This window comes from Macrosteles quadrilineatus, unplaced genomic scaffold (assembly GCF_028750875.1).
Source record: "Macrosteles quadrilineatus isolate MER2022 unplaced genomic scaffold, UCM_ALF_1.0 Scaffold_6__1_contigs__length_79288215, whole genome shotgun sequence".
In the NCBI taxonomy this organism is placed as follows: Eukaryota; Metazoa; Arthropoda; class Insecta; order Hemiptera; family Cicadellidae; genus Macrosteles; species Macrosteles quadrilineatus.
Genome location: NW_026542599.1, coordinates 54184203 through 54211668, shown reverse-complemented (window position 1 = coordinate 54211668; position 27466 = coordinate 54184203). Strand labels below are relative to the sequence as shown.

Here is a 27466-nt window from a genome sequence, read left to right as displayed (position 1 = left end):
TGGACGTCCTTATAAGAGTTTCTATATAATCATCGGACAACGTTAAACAATTAATTGGTGCAGAGACTATGAATCAAATAATGAATGGTTGTCCTTTTATGGCTCTTCCTAGTGGACTCATCAGTCTTAAAAGTACGCATGAGCGCAGTGGAAATTAAATGGTGTATTAAATTAAGTTTAATTATTTCATATTTAATTTTATTTTGCTAGTGGCTATACCAGTGGCATTTTGTATCAAATAAATTTAAGCACACTTTTAAGTGCATTTTTATAAAAAAAAGTTACTTAAAACTTAATTTATCTTTAACACCTTCATGAAGATGCGATAAAATATTATACAGGGCTTTTATAGGCAGACACCAACAAAATGGAGTTCTGAGATCTCATTTTCCAAAGAAATTGTTTCTTTAATTAACACAATAATTAGAATCTTTAATAAATTAAATACAAATTGTATATTGTTTTAGTGAGTCATAACACAATTTCAAATGAATTTCAACAGATAACCCTACGGAGTAACATACCTGAATGGAGAGAGCTCATGAAACGGAGACTACGTTCTAACTGTTGCGCTTTTGATAGCACTTACTTGTATCACAAGAGTATCGTGAATGGTTAACGTTCAGCAGTGATAGGCGGAAGTGAGCCATAATCAGTAGACACTAAACATGTACGAGCTTGTCAGACAAGCAGATGAATGTACGGCGTAATAGACTCGTGAATCATGAAATTCTCGGACGTTCTAGACGAATGGAAGATTACCGCTAAATCTGAGGGTGAATTTTTTTAGCGAATTAAAAATAGACCTTTGGGTATTGATTGATTAAAGAATAACACAGGAAGAACTTATTTAGGATTCATGTACTTTTTATACTTAAATACAACCTTTTATTTAATTTACTACCGATACTGAAATATGCAACATGTTATTTCTCTTACTCCTGGCAGCTAAACTAAAACGGTATAACAGATTCTATCTATCTTACCTTGGGAAGTAAAAAAAATCATAAATTTAAGAGGACTTATTTTTACTGTTGAGTCTTAATCACCACTGTATGATTGATTTCAGAGTTCAGAAGAAGAAAATAAGTAATAATTTCTGAACAGTGCATAAAGATATTTGGCTGAGAAGAGATGGGTAATTGGCTAAAAAGGTCCATTGAAGTCCTGAACAAGCAGATATTTTAGCCTTTTTACATAGCCTTTTTACGTAGTAAATTGTAGGAAATTTTATTCTCTTTCGGAATATTTCCTTCCACTTTGGTTGATTTCCTCACCATTTAAAAGTTATTTCCCGAAACGTCAAGCAGCCTCCAAATTTCTAGTGGTGAAAAAAGTTGGAGATTACTTTTTAACTTTGAACAATTAAATCTACAGTTCTACTGGATCGATTTTGTTAAATAATGTGTCTTATTTGGAAGATATAAACTCTTTGAGTGATGTTTTTTCATTTGATGTGTGTTTTATAGCTGTAAGTTTAATAGTATAAAAGTTATAAAGCGTTAAAACCAGACTATGAATTTTGAATCACCCGGTACATTTTAAGCCCTAATTTATACAGCAATGGGAGTTGTACCCTTTTGTTCAGAATTTTAAAATAATAAATGTTAATCAAAATCGTTTGGGCCATTTTCGAGTTATTTTATGGGTTTTATGGTAAAATCACCATAAAAATCTAAATAAAAAAATTAAAAAATAATAACTGGAGGTACTATGGATTTATACGTAGATACCAGACTTCATCAAAATCGGACTACAGGTGTGGTCTGTAGCTCTGTACACGTCCACATGTACAGACATCACTTCAAAAACAACTTAAAAAAATTTTGACAAAACCAATACTCTCTTCATATACGTATAGTATAGGGGGAGAAAGTAAAATACAATAGGAAAATAAATAAAAAAGAAACATACGAAAAAAAAAACAAATAAATTAATGGGAGGTTTTTTGAGTTAAATAAGATCCCACTGAACAGAGACCATGATAGTTGATCAGGTTTCAGTGGGATTCAGCGCTCTCCATACAGTTGGCCTAAGGGAAATGATCCTGTAATAATGATAACCAACTAAGAGGACTTCGAAGTAATTTACTGTACAATTGCTACAGCAGTTCCATATATACATGGATCTCTACTTCAGTATCGAAAAGTAAAGTAAATGCTAATACCAATAATAACAACAAAAACACTTTTAGAATTTTAGAGTGGATTACTGTAAAGGTCATAATGTTTGAATAAGCTGAGAGGGATAGAGATGTAGAAATTATTTAGAAAACATTTGTATCATCAGTGCTATACCTGAATAACATGAGCGTGGTCGGTGACTAACACCAGGTCTCTACTCTTGTCTAATGCCAGGTATACTGCTTCATTGTGCGCCAGCAAAGCATGCAGTGCCACTTGCCCTTGCACTAACTGCACCAGCTCACACACAGCCTGTGCCACTGATAAGGGTTCCACCATTACCTAGACACAGAAACACATCAAAGTTATCAGTTGAGTGATGAGCGGGATACGCATGTGATATTTTGTAGAGTTAATTCAACAAATAATTGCTACTGTTGGATTAATTTAATACCACTCTCTACTTTGTTCACAATATTTAGGCGGTTTGAGGGGAGTTCCCCCACCACTTTTTTGTATTTATTGTATGTTGCCTAATCAGCTGTTGAGCTTTTATATTAAAGGTAAGGATCATGTTGAGGGGCAGTTTTCTTCCCCTCAAACCACCTAAATATTGTAAACAAAGTATAGTGTCTAGTGGTGTGACTCTTAGTGTTGTTGGGAGTACTGCCATATCCGTCATCCCACACGTCATCCTAGTTGACATGTCAATATCATATCATGTTGCTGAAGATGTCTCTTTTAAATGAATCAACACGCCAAATATTAAGTATATGAATTCAATATTTCAACTATAACGGAGTTATTTTTTCGCAGGGTACTAAACAAACTCCCAAATAGACTTTCCAAAATCCTTACATGGGTCGACTACAGACCATTTGAATTTAAGTTATGTTATTGTTTTTTATTGCCTTGTTTAATTATCAACTTGTCAATCGATGAACTATTTTGCAGCCTTCGGCATCTGCTGTATGTGTTGTGTTTCAGAGTGTTTGCTCTCCTGTTCTATGTTCAAATATTAACATGAGGTTTATTTTTGCAATTTTATTATGAGAACTCCCGAAATAAGTTTTTGAAATTTTCTTTTTTTAAACCTTTGTTTAGCCTGCAGATAAAAATATAGACAGTATGGATAAAACTACAACTTGTTTAAAGTTTTACAAAAATCTGATAGTATTTAGTTGGCAGCTACGATCAAAGAACAATTTTATCGGCTAGAGGTTTAATAAAAGAGAATAATAATGCTACTGACAGCATTGATTATAGACACAAAGTTTGTAATGAAATTATCTAAAGGGCCATTGGCTAAAGGCCTTCAACACTGACATTGACAGCGACAACGACAGCAGACCAATAATGCACAATAAAGAACTTTGTATCTGTATAGAAGCTGTCAAGGAACTTTTGTCAAAGGACTTTCAAAGCATCTTGATTAGAACTCAAAAACATGTTTACTTGAAAGCTGCAAAGCTTTCTCTATTATACAAGGTGAAAATGTTCAAAAAATGAATCTTATTTTGGAATATGTTTGGTAGTATAGTAAACATAATTAAGTGTTTATACTTAATGTGCAAGTTTGTCTTGCACTAAGACTTGTTATTGAATAGACAACCACTCACTTTGTAGTAAACAAATAGGAGTGTAACAGGTTGAATCCTTTACATATACCGATTTACTACCAACCAAAAAACAGTTAATGGGAAAAGTTCCAAGAAGTAATAGTAAAATAGGCTTTACCTTCGTCACTGCAGCTCAAATTCTTGTGGTGTAACTACGTTACGGCCGTTTCGTAACGTAGTTACCGGTTTTTGTCGGTTTTTTTTGGCAAAAAGCAGTCGGATTTTGCTCAGAACGGGAACATGTCACCCGTTAGTACGACAGGCCTGTTCGGTTTTTGTAAATATTTTAAATGTATCTTAATGTTCGTATGTTTTACGTGTTTAATCTTCAACGACGCTACTTCAGCCGAGTTTGTGTTTTTGTAGTCTGACGATGGCATTGTAATGCCGAAACGGCCGTAACGTATAGTTACACCACAAGAATTTGAGCTGCAGTGACGAAGGTAAAGCCTATTTTAGTTATTATACAGCTCAGGGGCTAAAACATGGATTTTAATAAGTAATAGTATACTACTCCTACTATACTATACCTTCTGTACTATCCTGCAGTGTACTAAACTGCTCCTAGTAATAGCATTACTAGGACCAAAAGTGGCATTTTCCGGCGCACGCTCTATGGTTTCTAAATTTCACTAGTGAGAGTTAACAAAACACTAATGCGAGTGGTGGATAGATGGAAAAATACAATCGAGAACGAGGGAAAGTAAGTTTAGAGCAAGGGAAAATCAGCTGATCGTTTTCACTCGCTCTAAAGCTTGAGAAACAACTACTTTCTTTGATATCAGCTGTTATCGAAAAATAGTTACTCTCTGTAGGCTGTGTGATGAAAAGTTTTTTTCAGACAGATAGTCAGTATGAGTTGAAAATTGTGTTTTCATATAGGACCAGTATTTTTTATACCTTGACAATGAAATGTATTACATTTACCATCACTAATGTTCTAAAGTGAGATTGGTTCAAGAGAATCATTTTACAAGATTGATCCACATAAATTAATGTTGTTGCCTTTATTAATATCAAAGAGACCTTCTGTGGTTAAATTGTAAATACAGTATTTGTTTCTGACTACACAAAACTGAAAAAATCCCCTAGTTGAAACTCCATTCCTGAATTTCTAGTTGAAATTCTCTTTTATTGCTCCATAGAATAAACTACTAACTATTATGGTGAGTCAGTGGCTCAGTCGGTACTCGGTATTGTAGCGCCACAGACTTGTGGCTCAAGGCAGTCCTGGATTCAGATTCTGTTCCCTACTATTGCTTTGCTGAATATCACCCATGCACATGTCCGTAACCAATGTGGACAGGCAATTGTAAGGTAAAAGAGGCTGTCAACCTCTTTTAAATAAAGAAAAAAAACACCATTAGATACGGATATTAAATATACTCACTCTGTTGACTCCAATTTTCAACGTAGTTCGCAGTTCTTTTTCTTTCTCCACTGCACTGAAAAAAACAAAAGCGTGTTAAGATGAGTTTAGTTATATGTTTTGCTGTTATATGTAGAACCTCTTTAATCCGAACCCCCGTAATCCGAACGTCCACTAATCCGAACCCCTCATTGCTGTACTCTATACACAGTACAGCAGTTCTTTATTGTATACTGTATTTAATTTACAGTACTGTTTATTCATCATGTTTACTACTGTTTTAAATTAACACTGTATTTTACTTTATAAAACATTTGATCACTTTTACCAAAATAATTTTGATCAATTTAGCCATGTTTTAGCTATTGTTATGTAAAAACAACAATATGTTCTGTAATCCAAACTATTCAATAGTCCGAACAACCCCTGGTCCCAATTAGTTCGGATTAAAGAGGTTCTACTGTATTATCAGGTTGTGGTTTCAATTTAACAGACAGCTATAGGCCCTCTCGATTAATACTGGTTTCAGCTTGTGAGCTATGTGGTCTCTTAAGAGGAGAGCTTTCCCACATTAAACACTCTTCACCAAATGCCTTTGGATGATTTTAATTTCAGTTTATGTAAAGATCTTAGTTTTCTATTGGAAACTGTTGTTTCCTACAGTAATTTAAGTCTATAAAGACAGGTCTATATAAATATTGGTGAACAAAAATGAAAAACCAACACCTTAATGTCTACTTCACCTTAAAAAATAAAAAAAACTTTACATCTACCTAAAAAACTTTACAAAGAAAACTACTGACGAAAACGATTCAAGAAAATTTACTTCACTCTAAACCTGAAACAAAATTAAGCTAGGTGTATTGGCATCCATCCAATAACCACACATAGAAGACACATAAGGAATTTAATTCCGACCGAGAAAGAGTTCTAAAGTAAACAAAATGAAGACGCAATTCAATCTCCAGACGCAAAACTTGTTCAAGTTTATTTGGTTTTGGGTGTATTTGCAGACAAGCGAACTTACCTATAACAGCTTATAATTGCAAAGTGCACTTTTATTGACATTAAGTCTAACTTCGAAAACTTCGCTCATGTTCGTTTGAAAAGTTCTGTGTTTTATTTGGATGGTATAGTTGTTGAAAGAGTTTAAATTTCCCCCTTAACTGCTTAACGTATAAAATGAAAGTCTAAAGAATAAAAACCACAATCTAAAATTAGTTTTAACTGACCTTACTTCATTGACCATTTAATACTACAAACAATTGTTTGCATCCAGACACTTTTTTTTCGTTTTAAGATATAAATAATGTAATCAACTTAAACTATAAGTAAGTAATACACAAACTTTTACTTCAACTGCATAGAAACATTTGGAAGTTGGCCGAAGTATTAGTGCGGTTTCTTGTATTGTTTAAATGAATAGTTTAAAACTAGTTGAATCCGTGCGAATTTGCACAAATAAATTAGGATATTATAGCAACGTCGTTAGAAGTTGCGTCGTTGTATCGGCATTGGTCTTGAACTCGATCGTTGGCTATATGCATTCTAAGTTCTTTTTGCTATTCAGTAGGAGTATTTTGCAGGACGAAGTTCATCGTAATGAAAACTTGCGCGTATTAATATCAACCAAATGTTTAGTCAAAATGTCCATGAGTTCAGTGCTGTAAGAGACATTAGCTTTGTTTAACATTCTTTCCTGAACAGCGGATTCGTCGTCGTAAATATAAATTTAGGCATATGTGGGATGCTGCCCTTCTGACAGTTGAAAGGTGCCAATTGAGTGAACAATTGTGTCGTGCACCTTATACATGAAAGGCCCTCCACCGTTATGTTATTCAATTTTAGCTCGAGTGCTGACCATTGCGAGCGCAGAGTTGTACAATCTAATGTTCTCTTTGTAGTTTCTGCTCAATTGATTTGCTCTATTAAGTAGGCTCTGGATATAATAGATTTCTCGGTATGGTGGTAGATTCACTTTTCTTTATGGCAGCAGGATGAAAATCCTTCGCATCATCCTCTTTGTTCTTCTTTAAAATGTATCGCACCACATTTCTGACATTTTAATGCCATCTCGCCAAGTGAATGCTGCTGAGAATTTTTCAAAACCAAACAGCTGGGATTATTTTTTTTTTACTAATGTATTGACATCTGTTTTAGAATAGGTACAATAACATTCAAATCAATCACAATGTTATCCTTATGGAAGGAACTTTGAGGGCAGCCCACACCCTTAAAAAGATATATTTTGAAAATCTAAAGCCAGTTTGCACATCTACACACCTAGACGAACATTTTGGTATATAATATGTGGGGTTAAATCTTAAAACAAAAAAGCCTTATTGTTCACAAAGTTTCATGTAGCGTATTAAATATATAGATAGATGGGAATATTTTCACCAAACTAAAATTCTCAGAAATCATTTGAAAGTAAGTTATGGTTATACATTTATTTTATTTAGAAAATAAAAGCGGAGTAGGTTAATGTTTAAGGATTTAATATTTATCTAAAAGTAAAAATACAGGGTGGTCATAAATTGGACAAAAGATTAAGTAAATAATCAAACAAGAAACTTAAACATGGTAATTGTTTCATTAAATATCAAATTTAAAGCAGTTTAATACAGTAACAGCAAAAGATAATTAATTATAAAAATAGTCACTAATTATAAAAATTGGTTAAAAGAGTCTGTAAAAATCACCTAAACTGTGAGTGTAAGCCAAGGCGACGCCTTGAGTGTAAGCTATGTTTTTGTTCTCAATGACTGTGTTGTGACATAGTCAGCTGGCCAAAAATGAACCTTTCTACACCAGCTGTGTGTGACATTTGATGAATCAATGACCTCAGTAACTAACCTCAGTATCAAAATGACTATTAGCAAGTTAAAGCTAGTGTTCTTTGGTTTCATGAAAGTAGATTAGTAATAACTGTTTGAATTACACTTTGCTTAGAGTATGGCCGTAATTCTCCAAGTAGAAACTCTATAAAATGGTGGTTATTACAGACAGTTAGAACAAACGGGAAGTGTCCAACATATAGTCTAAAAGGTCTCAGAATAATAGTTTAGGTGTCTTTTATAGACTTTTTTTATACTAAGTTTATAATTACTGACATTTACATAATATTTTTTTCAGTTACTGTATAAAACTGCTTTAAGTTTGATATAAAAAAATCACCAAGTTTCTATAAGTTGATTGGCTATTTATTTAATCTTAAAATGTGTCCAAATATTAATTTATGACCACCCTATATAACTTCTTGTTGTTGTAGAGAAATACTAATGGTTAATGAATTTAATTTAAGGGTTTTTTTTTTTAATTTGTACAGTTACAGTGTTACAGTATATGTTACTCTAGACTGAAATTACATTTTATTATGTAGTGTTGACTGAAAAAACCCTTTCATTAATTCAACACATTTAAAACAGCAGCAGATGGTTTTTGAAGGTTTGGTCTGTGATGGGATGTTTGTAGGGGTTATTAGCCAAGCTAACAGAAACAGACTGGTAAACTAATATTTGGGTTTCATAGCAAACATAAGCCTGCCTCGGGCCTACAAGTAAAGCATAACTCCAGTCATATTGATGGCCAATCATCGGAATTGAAATCAGGTGGATGTAATGAGCCGTATTAATAAAAAGAAGGATATGCTCAAAAGGAAAAGGTATGAAGCAAAAGCATTTGCTTCTAGTAAAAGGTAAAAGTAAAAGCATATCCTTCAAACCGTATTAATAATGATTACCTTTTACTTCCGAGCAAATCCTTCTGCTCAGAAGTAAGTAAATGGTTCTTTAGGAACATCACATGTTAACACGTCTGATCCTGTCTATTTTTGTCTACTGATATCCCTCGAAGGCTGTGCCAACTCCGTGTAATGGTTTTGCATCCGGCTTTGAATTTAATCATCACAAACTAAATTATAAAATCTAGAGTGTGTGGGCCGGAATTTTACCCCGGATTTTACCCCCAGAATCTTAACCCCTTTCTAGACATAGAATTTGGTTGATGATAATAGTTAGTCGGGTACATAAATTTGTTTATAGAAATCATGATATATGCTTTGTAGATAGCATGCGGTACTGTATAACCACAGGAACCCTCGCCGCAATTGCAGACTAAATAAATTTCCTTTTACCTGGCTGGATTTCTTCTAAAATATTCCATGAAAATTGTCAGATTTATTTCCTATTTAAATTATATCAATTTTAATGAGTACCTAGGTTTGCTGATTCAAGGAAGGTATTGAGGTGTGTTTTTATTGAAATGTTGATAGCTTAGTAGGAGGTAAACAAAATACTCCCGCCACAGCAAACCTGCAGACTAAGTAAATTTCCATTTGCCTGATTGGATGTACACTAAAATTTCTCCAATATCACATTCATTCCCTATTTAAAAAGCTTTAGTTTAACTGAGTACTTAGGTTTACTGCCACATGAAGGGTAAAAAGGTGTTTTTTTTTGTAAAATGTAACAGTTTAGTACCTGAAATGAATGCAAATTTGATCAAAAAATGCTCATAAACAAGAAAACTACAACAGTTTAAAAATTTCTCCATAAAAATAACATAGAAATTTTAAATTAACATTTTTTTTAAATTTTCTCCGTAGCCATTAAGCGCATAACATCGCTTTGATATACTAAATTGATAGTTTTTTTTAAACTCTACAAAATGGCTTGGAAAGAAGTTGCTAAATTCTATGTTTTTAGGGTAGAAAATGTTAAAATCCAATTACCCCATAAAACCGCCCATAAACACCCGTTTCCATATCCTATTATGCTGATTCGCGAATCCCTTAGAATAAACGTAGGTTTACACGTTTGCACCAAATTTAATCAAAATAGGATCACCTTTGCTCTAGTTATCGTGCTAACGGGCACACATATATATGAATTTGAACGGAGGAGGTTTTTGGCCTCTGGGGACCTGAAAACGGAAAAGTAAATGGGTCATGGGTCTAGGTCTTACCATGAGACCTACGGTAATAGCTTTTTCCCTATTTAGGAAATTCGCTAAAATTTACCACCACACTGTAAAACCACCACACACCTTTTACTTAAACGTATAATCTGCTACTGATCAGATGCATCATTTTTGAAGGATTTACTTCAAAGAAAAAGTAAATGGTGAGTTTTATTAATAACCATTTACTCAAGTCATGAGCAAAACCTCAAATTTCTATAGATTACCTTTTACTTCTAAAGCAAAAGGTTTTGCTTCAGTTTTTATTAATACAGATTGAAGGATTTGCTCGAATTTTCGCAAGTAAAAGGTTTACCTCATCTTTATTAATACGGCTCAATGTCCTAGTGTCTTAATTCTTCTAAATCGTAATAATATTGAATTACTTTTAATTAAGGGAATTTTCCCACACAAAGAAAGTTCTGATCTGATAGATCTATCATTTTCTCTTATTGTTGGGTGGGCTCCACACAACTGACCAATGGGGCACAGTATTATTTAATAATTAAAGTAATTAGTGAGATTTTAACACAAATATCCATCCCTGATTATCCAAAAAATATAAATTCATATACTTTATTCATTCTATCTTTGTACAGGCTTACGAGAGAAAGAATTTAACTTGTCTGATCAATATGCTCTAGTATTATTGTCTAGTTTAAGTTTAAAATACATTTTTGTGTTTTATTTACATAACTTGTTTTAACTGGTTCAAATGTTACAATTTCTTAACAGACCAACATAGTCTACAAACAAACAAAAACATCTTACCTTTTTTTACAAACGCCGACTATGATGATATGGTGGGTCCTCTTTATGGCACGAAGTGCTCTGAAAAATAGTAATAGTTTAATAACACAAGTGGAAAAAAAACATTAATAAAATAAAATAATTATAAATACGCTAAGCCTTGGTTTTAGTTATACTACTGTGCAATAGATTCTGATTCGTTGTTAAAATTGTAGCAAATTTTTATATTAAAATTAACTTTGATATTTTTTTATACAATTTCCTCTTACCTGCAGAAACTTGCCTTGCTAAACTTTAAAGACAACCTATTTTATATTTGAACATATTTTATTATTATTATCTTTTTATATCTACATCATCTATTTACTAGTATAATATGAAAAATGTAGATGACTAAAAAGAGATTCTCAGTGTACTATGATACACTATCATAATATGAGTATCATATGAGTATACTCTGTGAGAGGCTCATACTCTTTGATGTTCTCTTTGAGTATAACCCTACATTCAGATCGGCCATACACGGGGTTTCTCAGTACTCAAAATTGTAAGTAACACTGTAAAAGATAATGGTTTTAAAGTTTACTTGTTGTTATAAATGTTATAATCAAGATATAAATTCAACAAAAGTTATAGTTTTATCCATTAAATAAAAAAATTTGATTGGGTATTAAACTCTTTAATATTTTATTTCACCTCAAACTTATAGTGTGAAAAGATTCTTCAATGTAGTGGAATGATTAAATATGACTTCAGTAACATACTTAATGAGAGACTCACATTCACCTATGCTTTATTAAACCTTTTGCCTGACCATGTATTTATATAGATGGAATATCTGCTTTAATAGTACCTAAAGTCCATCTAAAGCTATCGCTGTTTAAGAGTTTAGAATATTGCACATAAATGAGATGGCTTCATACATGGGCATGCCTTAACACCATATAGGCTTTAAATATTCCAACAAATCAAATAACCGGAGTAATTTATTAAAAATAATAAACATGTTTAGTAAACATTAAGAAGTAGACCTAACAAAATGCTAATTTTTGATGTCCAGTAAACAAGATTGAACGATTCTAAGAAGTAAATTTAGTTGTAAAATAACAAACAGCTGAACTTGTTCAAATTCTATAGCCTATTGTCTAACTACGGAAGTTCAATGTTCACGTCAGCTGCAGATGGAGTAAGTTGTTTAACTTCATTAAACGGAAACTAAATTTTAACACGACTAAAATTACTAAATTGGATTATTGGAAATATGCTTCATGTAAGTTCCAACCTCAATATTGAAGTTCCAACCGTTGATAGTAAATGCTGATGTTTAACGAACTAAAATTTTAAATTGTTTTGCACTTATATTCGTGGCTTACATGAAAAAGTTCCTTCAAAACAAAGCAAATGTAGGTCTTCTGTTGTAGGAAAAATAAACACTACACACACGTATAAAGGTAAGCGGCATCTTATAGATCACTTGAAAACGACAAAGTTAAGCAATTAACTTACTTCTATTGTAAAGTTTGAAGCCTGTTTAACGAGTGTTTCATGTTGGAGGTTTGTAACGTGTAGAATGCGCTGATGTTGTGTTAAAATATTAAGGCAGACTCCATGAAGGGCTCACTCAACTGTATACTCTTTGAGTAAATAGTATATTTCACAACTAGTCCCGAAAGTGACCCTTTCGGGGCTCAATAGTGTTTTACATGCGAGTCGTGACGAGTATTGGACGATACTTTTTATCACGATGATAAAAAATACTTAAAAAAATTATCTGATATTTTGTAATTTTTTCATTTTCTAATCTTAACACAATACGGCTACACAATTAATTTTGATGTACAATTCAGCTGATTTAAAATCAACCACGCTTTAGTTTTTGTTTTCTGTTTGTTTGTCTTTTTGAGCTAACCGGGAACTTCAGTTGTAACTTTTTTGATGTCAGGCAAAGCATTGTTAGTGTAGCGAAAATAATGTTTATGCCAGAAAAAGTCAGCTGATCACTATTTGGTTTTGGTGTATGGAAATTGACCATTTTCGAAGATCAGCTGTTTGGGCATGGACTATTTTCGAATACAGATGAGTGATGAAAAATGCATTACACCAGCTGGTGTACTTTAGACGAACTCTCGTCTGAAAAAAAGAAAGTCATTAAAAAAAGTAATTAAAGGAAGTCATATTATGTAGTTCGATGTTATTTGTAGGTGTGTTTTAGTATAGGTGATTTTCATGTGTACCAAATTCATTGGTGCAAGTATATAGTGATTCATATAGATAATTATACGTATTTCTGTGAGTCCAACTTTTACAAAAGAAATAAAAAATGTTTATTTTACATCAGCAAATTGTAATGCTCAGTAAGCTCAAAGGAAAACAAAGTTAAATTATGCTTTACAATGTTTAACGTTCTCTTTATAGTTCCATTGTTCCCTAGGTATTGCATTGTTTATAATAATTTCTTAAGCGTGACCTCTATTTGAAAAGAGAAAAAGTTGATAATTACTGTTCTCTTTATATAATTAATCTTCCTCTTTTAAAAGATTTGTGAATATGAATATTTTAATAGTTATTGATGTTTTAAGTTTATTATTTATTCTAAGTATTTTTTAGTAATTGAGAGAACATGTTTTGTTGTTTAGTGACTCAAAGGAAAATTAAAATAACAATAATTATACTGGTTATGGATGAAACAATCATGTCATCTGTTAAAAATATAATATTTAATGTAAGACGATTTAAAATTGATACTAACTTCCTCTTTTGGTTGTAAATTTTACATTTTATTCCGTACATAGGTATGTAAATCTTTTTTGAATGTAAGTTTTCTTTACTTTGATTTGTTGTTTCTAAAATATAAACGAGGAAGATAACCCAACAAAAAGGTTGTTACTCCAATGTAAAACCTCACTCTTTATACCTCTAGTCAACTTCATGAATGTTTTATATTCATCCCTCAACAGCGTTATAGCAATCTCTTTAGTGTTATATGCGTTACTGGGTTCTCAAAGGGTAACAGAATATTGCGTAAACAACGTTCAAGTTCTCCGGTTACGGCGCTAACACAAGGATTATATAATCTAAACAACATACAGTAATCATTTTTCAAGACCGCACTTCACGTAATATATGATTGATAGGACTAACAATAAAACTGATTTCAAAATCTTGTCCCAAAACATATATTTCATTATTAGCACCGTGGTAATTTAGGAGCTTAAGTATTCATGTATGAACTTGTGCCGGAACACTAAATATTAAGTTCACATTAAAATATTAGAAACGTGCTTTTATTAATCTAAAAAAGTAATAGAAATTGCTTAAAACGATGTTTTTAAGCAACATGAAGTAAAAATTTAAAATTTGCACGAGAGTTCTGAGTTATACAAGGAAAATCCAATTAGATCTCGCTAGAAAAAGTATGAGCGGTGCGGACGGCACATACGGTAGCGCGCGAATCATTGCCTGGAGGACCGGCTACAGTATCTACTAGGTTAGTGTGGAAATATTCTCTATATTATATATAATATACACCCGTAGTACATATGAACTGAGAGCTTAAAACAATACTGCGCTTCAATGCATTTAGAGAATCTAAAACTACAACTTAACCTAAACACCTAAGCAACGAAATTTGTGTAATTAATAAGTTCTAGATAAGCGTGTTACGTAATAACACTATTAAAGGAATACAATACAATAAGTCTCCCAATAGTATTCTATAATACTCAAACGAATATTGTAAATCTATTTGGTGGAATACATAGAGGGTGACTTGAAGAGGTTTATTAATTCGACCAAGATCAGGTAATTTGAACAAGATGTTTTAGGGTAGACGCAATCATAATTGTATATGTTATATTGTTGTGTTTCTTTTACTGTTTTGGTTTCATGTGATTTCAATTCAAACGGGAATAGAAATATATATGCGTCTTATATATATATATATATAGAAGAAATCGAAATTGTTTACCTATATATATATGAATTTGGACAGTTTGGGCCTCTGAGGACCTCAAAACCAAATAGTAAATCGGTCCCGGGCCTAGGGCGACGAGAGCTACGGTAATAGCTTATTCCATATGGGAAATTCGCTAATAAACTATAAAACATACAAGACATAACCTAGCATGTAAAGTAAGTAAATATTGCATTCAATGTAAATTTCCGAGCTGTCAGTAAAACGAGTGTTTTTGACAGCGTGTTTCGTTTTATGATTCAGTTTATGTTGTTGTCGGATTGAATGAGAATCGCCAAGGTTTGTGAATCTCGGCCAAGACCGTAAACTGTTTACGTATTTGTTGGTGTCAAAAAAGCCCGAAGGTTTGAAATTCACATTTAATATAGGCCTGATTACTATAGGATAAAGTATGTTTATCATTGACTTATATTACTGAATGTGTATAAGATTATTACGTTTTTTGCTAGTCAATGGTTTTAGCGAAACAATCTCCATACCATTAATGATTTAAAGTAGGTACGCAGTTAGGCAACTCATCATAAGAAATGTTTCCGGTAGTACATCTGTAATACATAATGTCTTGGAATTCAACTTAGTTTCGACATCTTGTTTTTTTAGCAAATTTCCCATATTAGTCCAAGCAAACTAAACAAACTTACATAGGGATCGTTAAAAAAATTGCAAGAAAACGTTTTATGGTTTCATTTTGTAGAGTTGGGTTTGCAGAATGACATACTAAAAGTTGCCAAAAATCGGTGCACGAGAAAACCACTAAAATCAGAATTTAAAATGGCGGCTATTTCCAACATTGGACAAATAAAAAAAACATATTTCACATGCATTTGTTATGCACATTTTTCGAGATAATGACTTGGGACCACCGCCTGTATTTATTGGGTGGTTAGTATTTCATTTCGATAGGGAACATGTTTTTGGCCGCCATCTTGGATCCGCCATATTGGACATTGATCTTTTTTTTTCAATGTAATGATAGTGTTGTGATACATCATTACCAACTACATTTTTACACTGATTTCAATGCCGAAATCCGTTTTTAAATATCTTTATTCATTTAGAAGATATATTCAAACAAAAACTCTCCACCATACATTTCTTATGGACGTTTCGTAGTTTGATAATTGTTTTAAAATTATTTTTCTTATATCTCCAGTTCTTATTGACGCTTGTAGTTCGTTCTAGGCTTAAAATATTCAGTAATGTAAGGGCTTTCATTTGAGCTCTTGATCATTAAAATCAGACGAGTTAAAGACCAGCTACAAACCTCAGAACAATATTAAATTTAACTTTTTATAAATATATTTTTATTAAAAGATTTATAACTCGGGTTGTTAATACGTCACCAAGTTCTTTCTGGTCTCAAATTACTCAGTGAATGTTTAGCTTTGATTTTATTAATCACTAAACAAAATCTGACAATTTTAAAATGAGTCATGGTTCTTAATTTATATTAAAATGTATCTGTTTTGAAATTTGTCTTATAAAAACAGTCTTATAAACAGTCTTATAAAAACAGTCTTATAAAAAATGTGAACCTGCAATTTGTATGGTTTTAAAAGTGTACGCTTTATTTATTTTATATTTACAAACTAAAATATTTTCGCGTGATCAGACCTAACCACTCATCCGTACCAACCGGATAATCGATCTTCTACTGTATAACCTACCTGACTATCTGGTCGCCTTTGAACCAGGAGTATCGTAAGTCGACAAAGACTATTTGAGGCCAGGACGACTGTCCCTGGTAAAACTCCAGCACACTATCTAAAGTAGACGCCATGTCTCTTTGTAGTCCCAGGTGTTCTGTGGTGGTGGTGAGGGTAGTGCAGGTGACGTCATCTTTGCTGAACACCAGCAGCACCTGAGGACAAGCAAGTGTAGACTGTAGTACTTTATACTTTTTGATGAAATGGCGACCATACAAAGTAGGTATTTTAAGCCAAGTATGAATGGAGATGAGTGTAGGATGAGTGGCGCGATTTTGTAGTCTTGTTAGTGACTAAGGCCGACATATTACTTAGACACAGCTGTTAATTAATAGCCCATACAACTAATGGCAACTAAGGGACCTACAGTTTATAGTGGAATCCGAATCACATTTTCGCCTTGGTATATACGAATTGGTCTAATTATCAGGATAGTACTGCGGATAGTCGTAGTACTCACTCGTGCGGACGTTAATCCACACCAGAGAGTATCGCATCCACAGTGCATGCCTTATATCCACAATTCGTGACCTCCTAGTAGCTGGATTACAGGACGACGCCACCCGTCCCAGTCCATATACATAAGACGTATAAACATAGAAATATCCACGCAACTGAGTGGCTCCAGTGCTCGCTTTCTCATCAGCAGAATGCTGGTTCTGAGACAAGTCAGCACATTTTGATGGTTGGAAAATGTACTCAGTTCCTGATCATTGGACTTTAAACAAGTTTCCTGGCTAAAGAAACATTAAAATGGTATAAGATTGCCTGTTTCCGTCTGTTATCCTAAATTTGTTGTATTGAGCAACCGGTTTCAAGGCTATAACCTATCAGACTCTTGTCACTCTTGCGAGACCATTGAGTTTTCGAAACAAACAAAGACAATAACATTTAAATAAATACACAAGACATATTGACAGATGACTAACATAAATTTGGGAACTAAATAGTTCCTAATAGAACTAACTAGTTCTAACTAGTGTGGAACTCCACACACGACGCGGCACGGGCAAACGTTTTGTCATGTTGGTAATTTGGCGGGATTTGAACCCGGGACCCTAGTGAAATACTCGGTTTTCATAGTATGATAGAGTTCGTAATTAGCTTCGCACTTTGGATTTGGATTAGTCAAGATCAATCGTCTACTTTCAAACTTCAGATATCATTGATGCATAAGCGCTTGTGCTGACAGAATTTCACAATACTTGAAGTGAATGGTCTTTGGTGAGCAGCTTCAGAAACCAAACAACACGCAGTGCGAATCATTGCAGATGATACTGTAACCCTACATTACTATCATCGTGCACTATTTGAAGGATCATTATCATATTAGTTAGGGTTTGGTTACACTATACCTCTATATAGAGTTAACGTGAGTTACACTAGGTTTAACAGATACACTTACTCTTATAGGTTGAGGTCGAGGAACAGGAATATTCAGTTGATGAAGCCGATGGCATTGTTGTTCTAGTGTCTGAAACAAATGAAAACCACATTAAAAAAAACTTAAATAATCTCAGCATTACACGATAATGGAGATGGATAGATACGAAATTTAAAATAAACAACACTGCTTAAAATCACGTTCACAGAAATTTACAAAAGATCAGTAATAGGATGGAATGTTAATGAATGAGACACAAGATTAGAAACAAAAAGAGTGAGAATTTCTCACTTAGCATGAATTGTTATCAGCAAATAAAAAGAACAATAAGTTTTAGAACCGGGAATATTTTCTCAGTGTCTTCTGTATTAAAGTTTTACGTCTCATGGTAATAACAATAAACCGTATAAAAAACTCTCTCAATCTTTTTCCAAGCCGAAAAAAATGCAACTGTCCTTTTAAATTGATAAAGAAACAACTTTTTTCTAGAGTTTTTCACAAATTAATAACATTGAAATATCAATTATCGTTGTAACTTTACGCATAGACATGAAGTTGTTTTGTGATTATTTTAAAGCGTTTGTTTGTATTCACTTACAATGAGGGAGTGTCATTTTTATTTAAATAAAAGATTATTGACTATACGTAAAAATAATATCTAAAAGTCAACAAAAAAAATTTTGTAAAATTTGTTTTATTCGTGTCTGATGGGGCAAAAATGACTAAAAGTACTAAAAAATGTTGTTTCATCTTTCATATACATTGTTACTTCTCATTCTAGGATTTTAACATTTTTTACGAATTTAGAAAATCAAACTTATTTAACATGTTTTCTTGCCATTTTGTAAAGAACACAATTGATTTTGTGTAGCAATCTCATTCCAAAAGCAATTTCGTTCTCATTTCCATTACTCATTGGGGTTAGGTAAATCTTTCAAACTCTGTTTTCCAAAATCTGCATTTACGTAGATTTTAACGTGTATCAGCCAATACAAACACCTCATAAATGTATTTTCTATTCAATAAACTTCTGTTATTAAAATATATTAGAAGACCCAATTCGAGAATCAAACGTTCACAATATTTGTAAACACTAAAAATTTAGTCTTATACTTGGTTTGAGCTGAAATTCACATCGGAAATATAAATAAATTGAGACTACAATAAATATATTTTACTTCAGAAAAATTAGAAAATTACTTATAATTGGGTTTTAACAATACTAAAACGGCTATTGTTAGTAAAAGTATTCCTATAAAATACAAAATGAAATATTAAAATGTAATTTTTTGAGTTTGTAATGTGACATAAATTAATAAAATAATAATTACGTTAAAAACTGCAGCCATTGGGATGAACTGCCTTAGATTTAAACATTTCATACGTTATTTACACATTTTCAGTAGGTCAGGTAAAGTATCGCATCTTGAATTTAAAACATGTTTTCTTACTGCTGCAATTTTTCCCCAAATTGATTTCGCGAAAATAGACTAAATAGGTACCACTTCAAGCTTAAAGTAAAACATTTAACAAACTACCCCTACATATTATATTCATATTTTACACCTGTAAGATTTTGAATGTAGGCTGTTTTAGATTGAGTTAAAGAACATAAGATTTACATCAAGGTAGTTATAATTGTTTTATCGCATATTTGTAAATTCGGTGTTCTCCTAAACTCATAAATAACGGACATATTACGTTTGTAGAAAGCGTCTGGACCGATTTTGATAAAGGTATTATGGTCCTTGAAACTGTAAATAAAATGGTGGGACTCACAATGTTGTAAAAATTACCGGTTAAAAGGAATGGATATTTTTGCGATTTTCCCTATAAAAACTCTAAGTTGTTCTATAGTTTTTTAGTTTTTTTTTATTGGTGGTATGTCTTTTTTGTATAAGTTATTTTATTAATAGTTGTAAGATATTTTAAAACTATGACATTACAATAGGAAGAGAGTTATTAGAATATGTAATACCACCAGATTAGAGTGAAGACAGAATGCAAACTCTATTTTAGATAGATTGCTTACTGACCGTACTGAAAGGTAGGTGAATCTGGACACTATATCGAATGTTTACATTTCTTAGACAAATAACCCGAGTAGGTCGATACTGGCTGTATACAGCCCAAACCAATATTTTGTCGCCTAAAATAACACGACCCTCCCTAGACAAGAATTGTGCAGGTGACCTAACATTTGAAGTATATTATATCTTACAGTAAATATAAAACTGAAGTTACATAAATCATAGTAGTTGGTGAGTTGGCGATGAAATATTCATGTTTCAGGTTTTTAGAAATTAGAAGGGATAGGAGCAATTTATGCATGTTATATAAAGTTTTTCTTAGTTAAAACGCTGAAAGAAGTTGGGAATATAACTATATGTGTTTTTGGAACACATGATAATTAAATGTAAATCCACGATTTAACCCCTGTGAGCTGTACAATTAATAAAAACTAGTGTACCTGTTGCTCGAATTCGAGCAATTGCGAAGCATAGGCGTTATTTTAAAACGAATAACGGTCATAATTTCCGATGACTTTATAAAAGTCGACTCAAAGATTATGGAAATACTCACGATGTACACAACGGTTAGATATAATCAAAATTGTTTGTAAATATCTTTTTTTTTTGTCAAAAGCTGATCTTGTTTAGAGTTTTCTACAAACGTTTCCCACTCATAGCCGCATTAGGTTCTCTATAATAACTGTTATAAATGAAGAAAAAAACAGTATTTCTATTTCTTCTACTTGGTTGTGTTCTATGACTTTCTTATGTTTCCACTGTTTGCAAATCGGCTCTTAATGATTGCTCAAGAAATGTAGCACAGTGTTAATTCAATTTTATTTTTAGTAGGCCTATATCAAATTGTCCAGGATTTCTCGCTGTTTTCCATTGTAATAATTACACCAACCCAAGTATCGTCTACAGATGCAATACGCCAAAGAATGTCGTCTACGTGCAATACGCCTACGTACAATCTCCAAGAAGTGGTAAAGAAAGGCAGAAACCAACCCATACAAAAGACATAAGTTAACTCCATAAGAAATAATTTTAAGAGTTACTGTGATATTAGGATTTTCCACTGATTTGGCAATAGAACATTATATTGCAAAACATGACACGATGCAGAAGAAAATCAATTTTAAAATCATAAAAAATCCATTGCAAATACTGTACTTCATTTTGACAAATTCAATGAATCACAATTTAAATTAAGGGCGCCCCGGTTGAGGTCTATCTTGAATCTTAACAGCTGTTGCATTAAAAAGTAGTGTAGAATTATGCTTATGGTCGTAATGTAAACAAATCTCAAGAGGCAACTTTAAAGGCTTCTGGGGCAGAGCCCCAAGGGAATTTACCTCTTTCCTCTTTTGATGGCTCATCTACAGACCAAGACCTTTCTTTAGAGACCCCTACCAAGTTTCTACGCACAGCCGTTCTCTCAAATTAGCTGTGACAAAAACCGCGTTTTCCTCCATAAGAATAACATGGGATGGGAATTTAAAGGCCACGGGGGCAGAGCCCCAAGGAAATTCACCATGTTTCTCTTTTGATGGCTCATCTACAGACCAATACCTTTCTTTAGACACCTCTACCGAGTTTCTACGCCCAGCCGTTCTCTCAAAATAGCTGTGACAAAGAAAAACAGTTTCAAATTAATATATAGATACCCCCACCGCAGCAAACCTGCAGACTAAGCGAATTTCCATTTGCCTGATTGGATCTACACTAAAATGTCTCCTTAAAAATATCACATTTATTCCCTATTTAAATAACATTAATTTAACGAGTACTTAAGTTTTGCTGCAACAGGGAGGGTAAAAAGGTGTTTTTTTTTTTTTTGTAAAATGTAATAGTTTAGTATGAAATGAATGCATTATCCAAATTTGATCAAAATAAGTTAATAAACAAGCAAACTACAACAGTTTACTTGTTCTCCATAAAAATAACATGGGAATTTTAAATTTACAGATTTTTTGAATTTTATCCGTAACCATTAGGCGCAAATTAACTCTTCAATATACGAAATGACTTATTTTTTAAACTCTACAAAATGGTTTGGAAAGAAATTGCTAAATTTTAAGTTTTAGGGTCAAAAATGGGAAAACCCAATTTTCCCCCTATAAAACCCCATATATACCCCTGTTCCCATAGTCCGATCATGCTGGTTCGCATACTCGTTCCAATAAACGTAGGTTTACAAGTTTGTACCAAATTTCATCAAAATCGGATGATTATTTCTCAAATTATCGCGCTAACCATAGTAGATTTAATTTTATACTTTGGTATAATATGGTATAATATAATATGGTAACGGCCTATTCGTCAGTTTTAACAAATATCTATACCCCGAAAAAGCATCCAAATAACTTATTCCCAATATAACAAAATGTGTCTTGGGTAATTAAAAGATTCTGAGTATGAGAATCAATAAACTCATTTGCCACCGACAATATCTTTTTATCACAAGAAAGCACATATTAAATAGTGTTTGTTTAGAGCAGAGGTTGATCTAAAATCTAAACAAACACTATGGATACTGGACTACTTGGACGTTCAAGGAGAAGACTAGAGCGAATATCTGATTATTGAGTTATGCGATTTAGCCTACGTTGAATAATTTACTCACGTAAAAAGCTCAAGCTATTTAAGTAAACGATGTACCTATATAGAATGTTAAAATAGTTGTACTATTTAAATACTAAATATTTATTAAAGCAAGTTGTTGATTTTTTTAAAGCTAAAGTTGCTTTTTGGTCATATTTCCAACTCGTTACAGTTTTTACATCTCTAAAAAGAATGATATTAAGAGAAGTTCAAAGAGAAAATACCCCCGCCATAGCAAACCTGCCGACCAAGCGAAATTCCATTTGTTTACATTATTTTCAATCTTTTTGATAGAATAGACAGTATTGGTGGCAAGTATGTTATTATTGTTATAGTTTAGCAAACAATTATAATGTTATACTGTGTTACAACCCGCAGCTGCTATGGTGGTTAAGACGCGAAACTTCAGTCCCAGATGAGCAGGTTCTAATCCCTTAAAATCACCAATAACTTTTAGGTTTGTGACAATAGAGATGCCGTGGTTAGGAACCCAAATTTAAGCTGTGTTTGAAGCACTTTTTTTCTATAAACCATAGTTTGTTAATGTGATTCAAGGCCTTCATTAAATAGACTTTATAAAATGGTGAAAATAACGAGAGGCAGGCCTTCTAATTACACTCTCAGTACAATCATTATAAAAAAAGGATATACACTTTTTAAAATGAGCCACTGAACCGTCTACCCATTTATCTTTTAAACTTAGTAGATATAAGACGAATGTACTTCACATACAAAGGAAATAAGTTGATACCGCAAAGGACAATACCTTACAAGGGCATTGCCCGATAACAATAAAGAAGAATAGAGAGAAGAGCAGTAAATAGGGACATAACTCAAGTTAGGTTATTTAGGGTCAACATCGAGATCGTTTTCGTCCGGACAAATACACTCGTTCTGTAGGAGTTACTATAGAAACAAGATATGTATGTGATGGTCTCAAGTCCTTACAGAAATCCTAAACTTTTCATGATAATAATTGTGGGAAAATAAACATAAAACCGTGTTTGAATCTTAACAATATTTGGATTATCCTCCTTTTAAGATAAGGTCCTCTTTATTTCGCCTTTATATTATAATAGGCCTATATGTGTGGGAAACACCACTCTTGCTTCAAAAGAAACAATGTTCATTAATGATTTGAAATTCCAAACTTGTTTTATTAAATGGAAGTAAACTAGCTCATCTAGACAAACACTGATTAAATCGGAAGAGGTTAAATTAAATGATGTTGGTAGCTAAATAGTGTTTGCTACTTTGAAATATTTTTTACACAGTTTTTCAACAGTTCCAAGTACCATTATTTATTTAACTTGTTAACTCCGTTAACTTATTTAAGCTTCATGCAAGGCATAGATTTATTGTATACATTTAGTCGGGTTAGACGAGATTTAGATAGTTATCCCTAAACATTTTGCAAACACGACTTAATGATATCAATTTATTTTATGCTAGTAGCCAATGTTAACCATACTTAACCAGACGACACGCTAACATTGAAATCGGTTGTGTAAAGATAACATATATTACCTAAAAAGTGAATATCCGCAACTAGGAGTTGTATTTTAAAACCCTGTCCAATTTGGTAGAAATTTAGAGGATGAACCATTAAATCCAAACCAAATGTGTGGAAACATTTAAAATATCTTTATATCAGTTTTGAAATTAATTTTAAAATAAAATTAACACTGATTCAAATCGGCAAAATAATAAAAAACATTTTAAAGAACTAAAAAACAAGTACCATAAAATCGTATTAACTTCGTAAAGAATTTACGTGTGAACCACAAAGACATATCTAATATTTTTTTGTGACACGATACTAAATAATATGTTAGATAAAATAATGAAAATCCCACCAATCTGTACATTCTCACTTTTTCAATTTGTTCAGACACGATTAATTGTAGATATTTCATTATAAAGACTTGGACGAGGACAAAGGACGAACAGCTCAGTAAGCTCCTTTCTCAGAGTAAATCCTTCTAAAGAATTCGTTCATACAACTTTGATTGATTTTGGCAAAGCAAAAAGTTGATAGTTTTTAGTTTTAAAAAGAAGATTTCTCTTCGTGTGGATACAGGGCAGTAGGCCTACATTGAATCATGTTTAGCATTTTAAATATTAGTAGTTTTCTCAAACTGAAAAATTTACTCAATATAGCCTATGTGATGTTTGTCACATTACTTTTAGGATATTTTAGTTTGGGTAAACATTTTTATAACTAACGTTAAGAAATTCTACGTTTTCTTAGGAAAGATTTTAAATCATAACAAATTAGTATTTCGTTGAAAACTTAAAAATAAATATTTACTTATTAGATTATTATTTCATTTCTCTCCTAGTTTTAATACTGTACATAAAAAATTTATGTATTTTGCTTTGAATTTTTGTTACTTATTTGCTGAGCTGGAAGACGTAGAAAATTAAATAATTAGTTTTTATAAAATATAATATCCATTTTGCAAGGTCTACTTTCACAAGACTTGGTCAATTTTCACTATTTTTTAAATTTAAATGTTCCATACGGCCTTTGAAGTAAATTGTATTAAAATATCCGAACTATCTAGCTAAAGGTCGAAGGTGTTGTATTGAATATCAATAGGTGTTATGCGTATATGTATGTAATATAATAGGTGTGTGTGTGTACCAAGACAATCCCGTAGAAGAACGAGGAAATTCCTCTACAGGTTACACGAAACGCAACGTACAAGAAGTTCCTAGTGCAAACAACACATGTTTGCAAAGTTGAATCCTGTTGTCAATAGAAATTTAAAATAGAATTTGACCAAAGGTTCACTATCGTAGAATAAATGTGCCTTATATTCCTAAAACTTAAGCCAGTAAAAATGTACTCAGTTTTCGACAGAGTTTGCTGATACATAGTTTTTAATCATGTCAAACTTAAAGAGCAGATTATTTTAAACTGGCATATTTGATTTCCCATCAAATATCATAGATTGAGAAACATAATAAAAAATAGATATTCAACAGTACCCTATGTGAGAATTTAATTGAATCGTGTTATCTTTTAGTAGAACACTGGCAGTGGCAATATATAGATGGAATGTCTAGATCAGAAGCCAAACTCAATAGTGTTGGTTGAATCTATAACCACCGTCATGAGAATCTCAACCATGACTTAATTGAAACATGATTCAAGCATGACAAGTCAAGTATCATTGGTAACACTGATTGCTCCAAACCATAGATGGAATGTACTAAAACTGGTTGTTAAGCTTTATAGCACTTAACAGATTTTACAGCAGGGATTACCATCAGTAGGCTCATCAATCTAGCTTAGTTCTCCATTGATTAAACAAGACCAACAGTATTTCTTAAATATTTGTTGACACAAAAATGTATAGACGAGACCAGGTTGCAGATTGTACATTTCAATAGGATTTAAAACTTGTTTCCAAGACAAAAAGAATAGTACGATACCCTTTTAACTTGCAAAGATTAGGTATGTTTGTTGAAGACAGTTAAACAAACATTTACAACCAAAGACAAACAATAAATTAAATTGGTTGGTTGAAGATCTTAACCATAATAGGGATTTACCTGTCTCAATCAGGTAACAATAATCAATAAAAATATTACTCGGCACTGGGGTGTAAGGATTATTTTACTAACAACAACAAAAAAACGCGAGTTACGTACACTACTTTACCTACGACAGTGTTTTAATTACTAAAAATCACTACCCATAACTTCTAAGAGAAGTTATGTTTTCTTTTATGACCTCTCATTGCCAATAACAGTGATGCAACGAAACATTGTACCAAACACTAATTGCACTCAACAATTAAATTGGCCTGAACAGCTGATTAGTTGAAATTCTAATCAATACAATTTTACTTCTTCGCTCTCTATCCTTGAACCTGATTGGTCCGTTACCCGTGTTGTTATGAGTAAAACTATACTGTTATGGAAGTAAACAATGCTGTTATGAGATACTTTTAAATTATAAGAACTGAACTGAAACGGCTATTTAAAAAAACGGTCGTAGGTAAACTATGTTTTAATGAGTTTTTATTTTGGCGAACATCCCTCAGTAATTCTAATGTCAATCTAAAGGGAAAAAAGTAAAGTGTTGTACATCAAAATTAAGGAAATGGATGGAGTAAAAAACGGTCGTAGGTTAAAGCTTTGAAATTACACCTCTGTCGTAAAAATGGGTTAAGTAGGACGGGTGAAAAAGGCATGTTACAGAGAAAATTCTGATTTTATAAGTATACAAATAAATAGATTCAACTTGAGCTTATATTTTTTAAGTATAGAGGTAATGAATAAAATTCAGATCCTTTTGTAAGTATAAATCCGAGTCGAAGAACAATGTTCAAGAACTAAAAAACAGCACAAGAAAACCCCTTAATTTAAATAACTGCAAAATGTTGCAACAAAAGAATGCTCATTGATGGGGTTAAATTTGAAAGAGTCGGAGTGACTAAATCTTCATTGTTTTTACTGCATTTATCGTATTATAAAATATGAATGTTAAATCAAATTTACAGAAGTTTTCTTTGCGAATAAAGTTTTAATAAGCTATTCAGAAAACAAATTAGTTTATTCAATATTAATTAACAAACAATGAATACAGAAAACATTAACATTTATTGTTAATACAAAGAGGAACGCGAATTCCTATGTTAGGTAATATTAACCAAATGCCACTTTTTTAGTTGATATAAGAGTTAGGAGTCCGAAACTTTGTATACTTTTTACTTTAGTAACTTTTTTCGAATGACTTGTATTTACTTTTGGCTGAGTGTGATATTTTTATATTTTTGGGCCAATTTCGCTGTCGTGTGGACCATGACTACATTGTCCACCTAATTCGGCCAAACTACCTACAGAAGTGTTGTGGAATTTAGTGAAATATAAGTACCAGGGTGTCCTACAAAAAACATATGTATTCAAAATTTCAAACAAATCTTCTAGTTTGTAAGGATTACATTTAATAGATA

The 27466-nt window shown here is 32.4% G+C and overlaps 1 protein-coding gene across 4 annotated transcripts in view; it reads right to left on the bottom strand.

Moving 5' to 3' along the window:
* The window catches only part of LOC128996443 (high affinity cAMP-specific and IBMX-insensitive 3',5'-cyclic phosphodiesterase 8), a 178580-nt gene that overhangs the window by 10521 nt on the left and 140593 nt on the right, over positions 1-27466 (bottom strand). For all 4 annotated transcript variants that reach the window (XM_054421774.1, XM_054421775.1, XM_054421776.1 and 1 more), the window contains 5 exons: positions 17905-17973; positions 16461-16654; positions 10842-10901; positions 5133-5187; positions 2298-2465 (listed from right to left, as the gene is read on the bottom strand). In XM_054421774.1, the coding sequence (XP_054277749.1) occupies positions 2298-2465; positions 5133-5187; positions 10842-10901; positions 16461-16654; positions 17905-17973 (546 nt within the window). The remainder of the gene's footprint in view (positions 1-2297; positions 2466-5132; positions 5188-10841; positions 10902-16460; positions 16655-17904; positions 17974-27466) is intronic.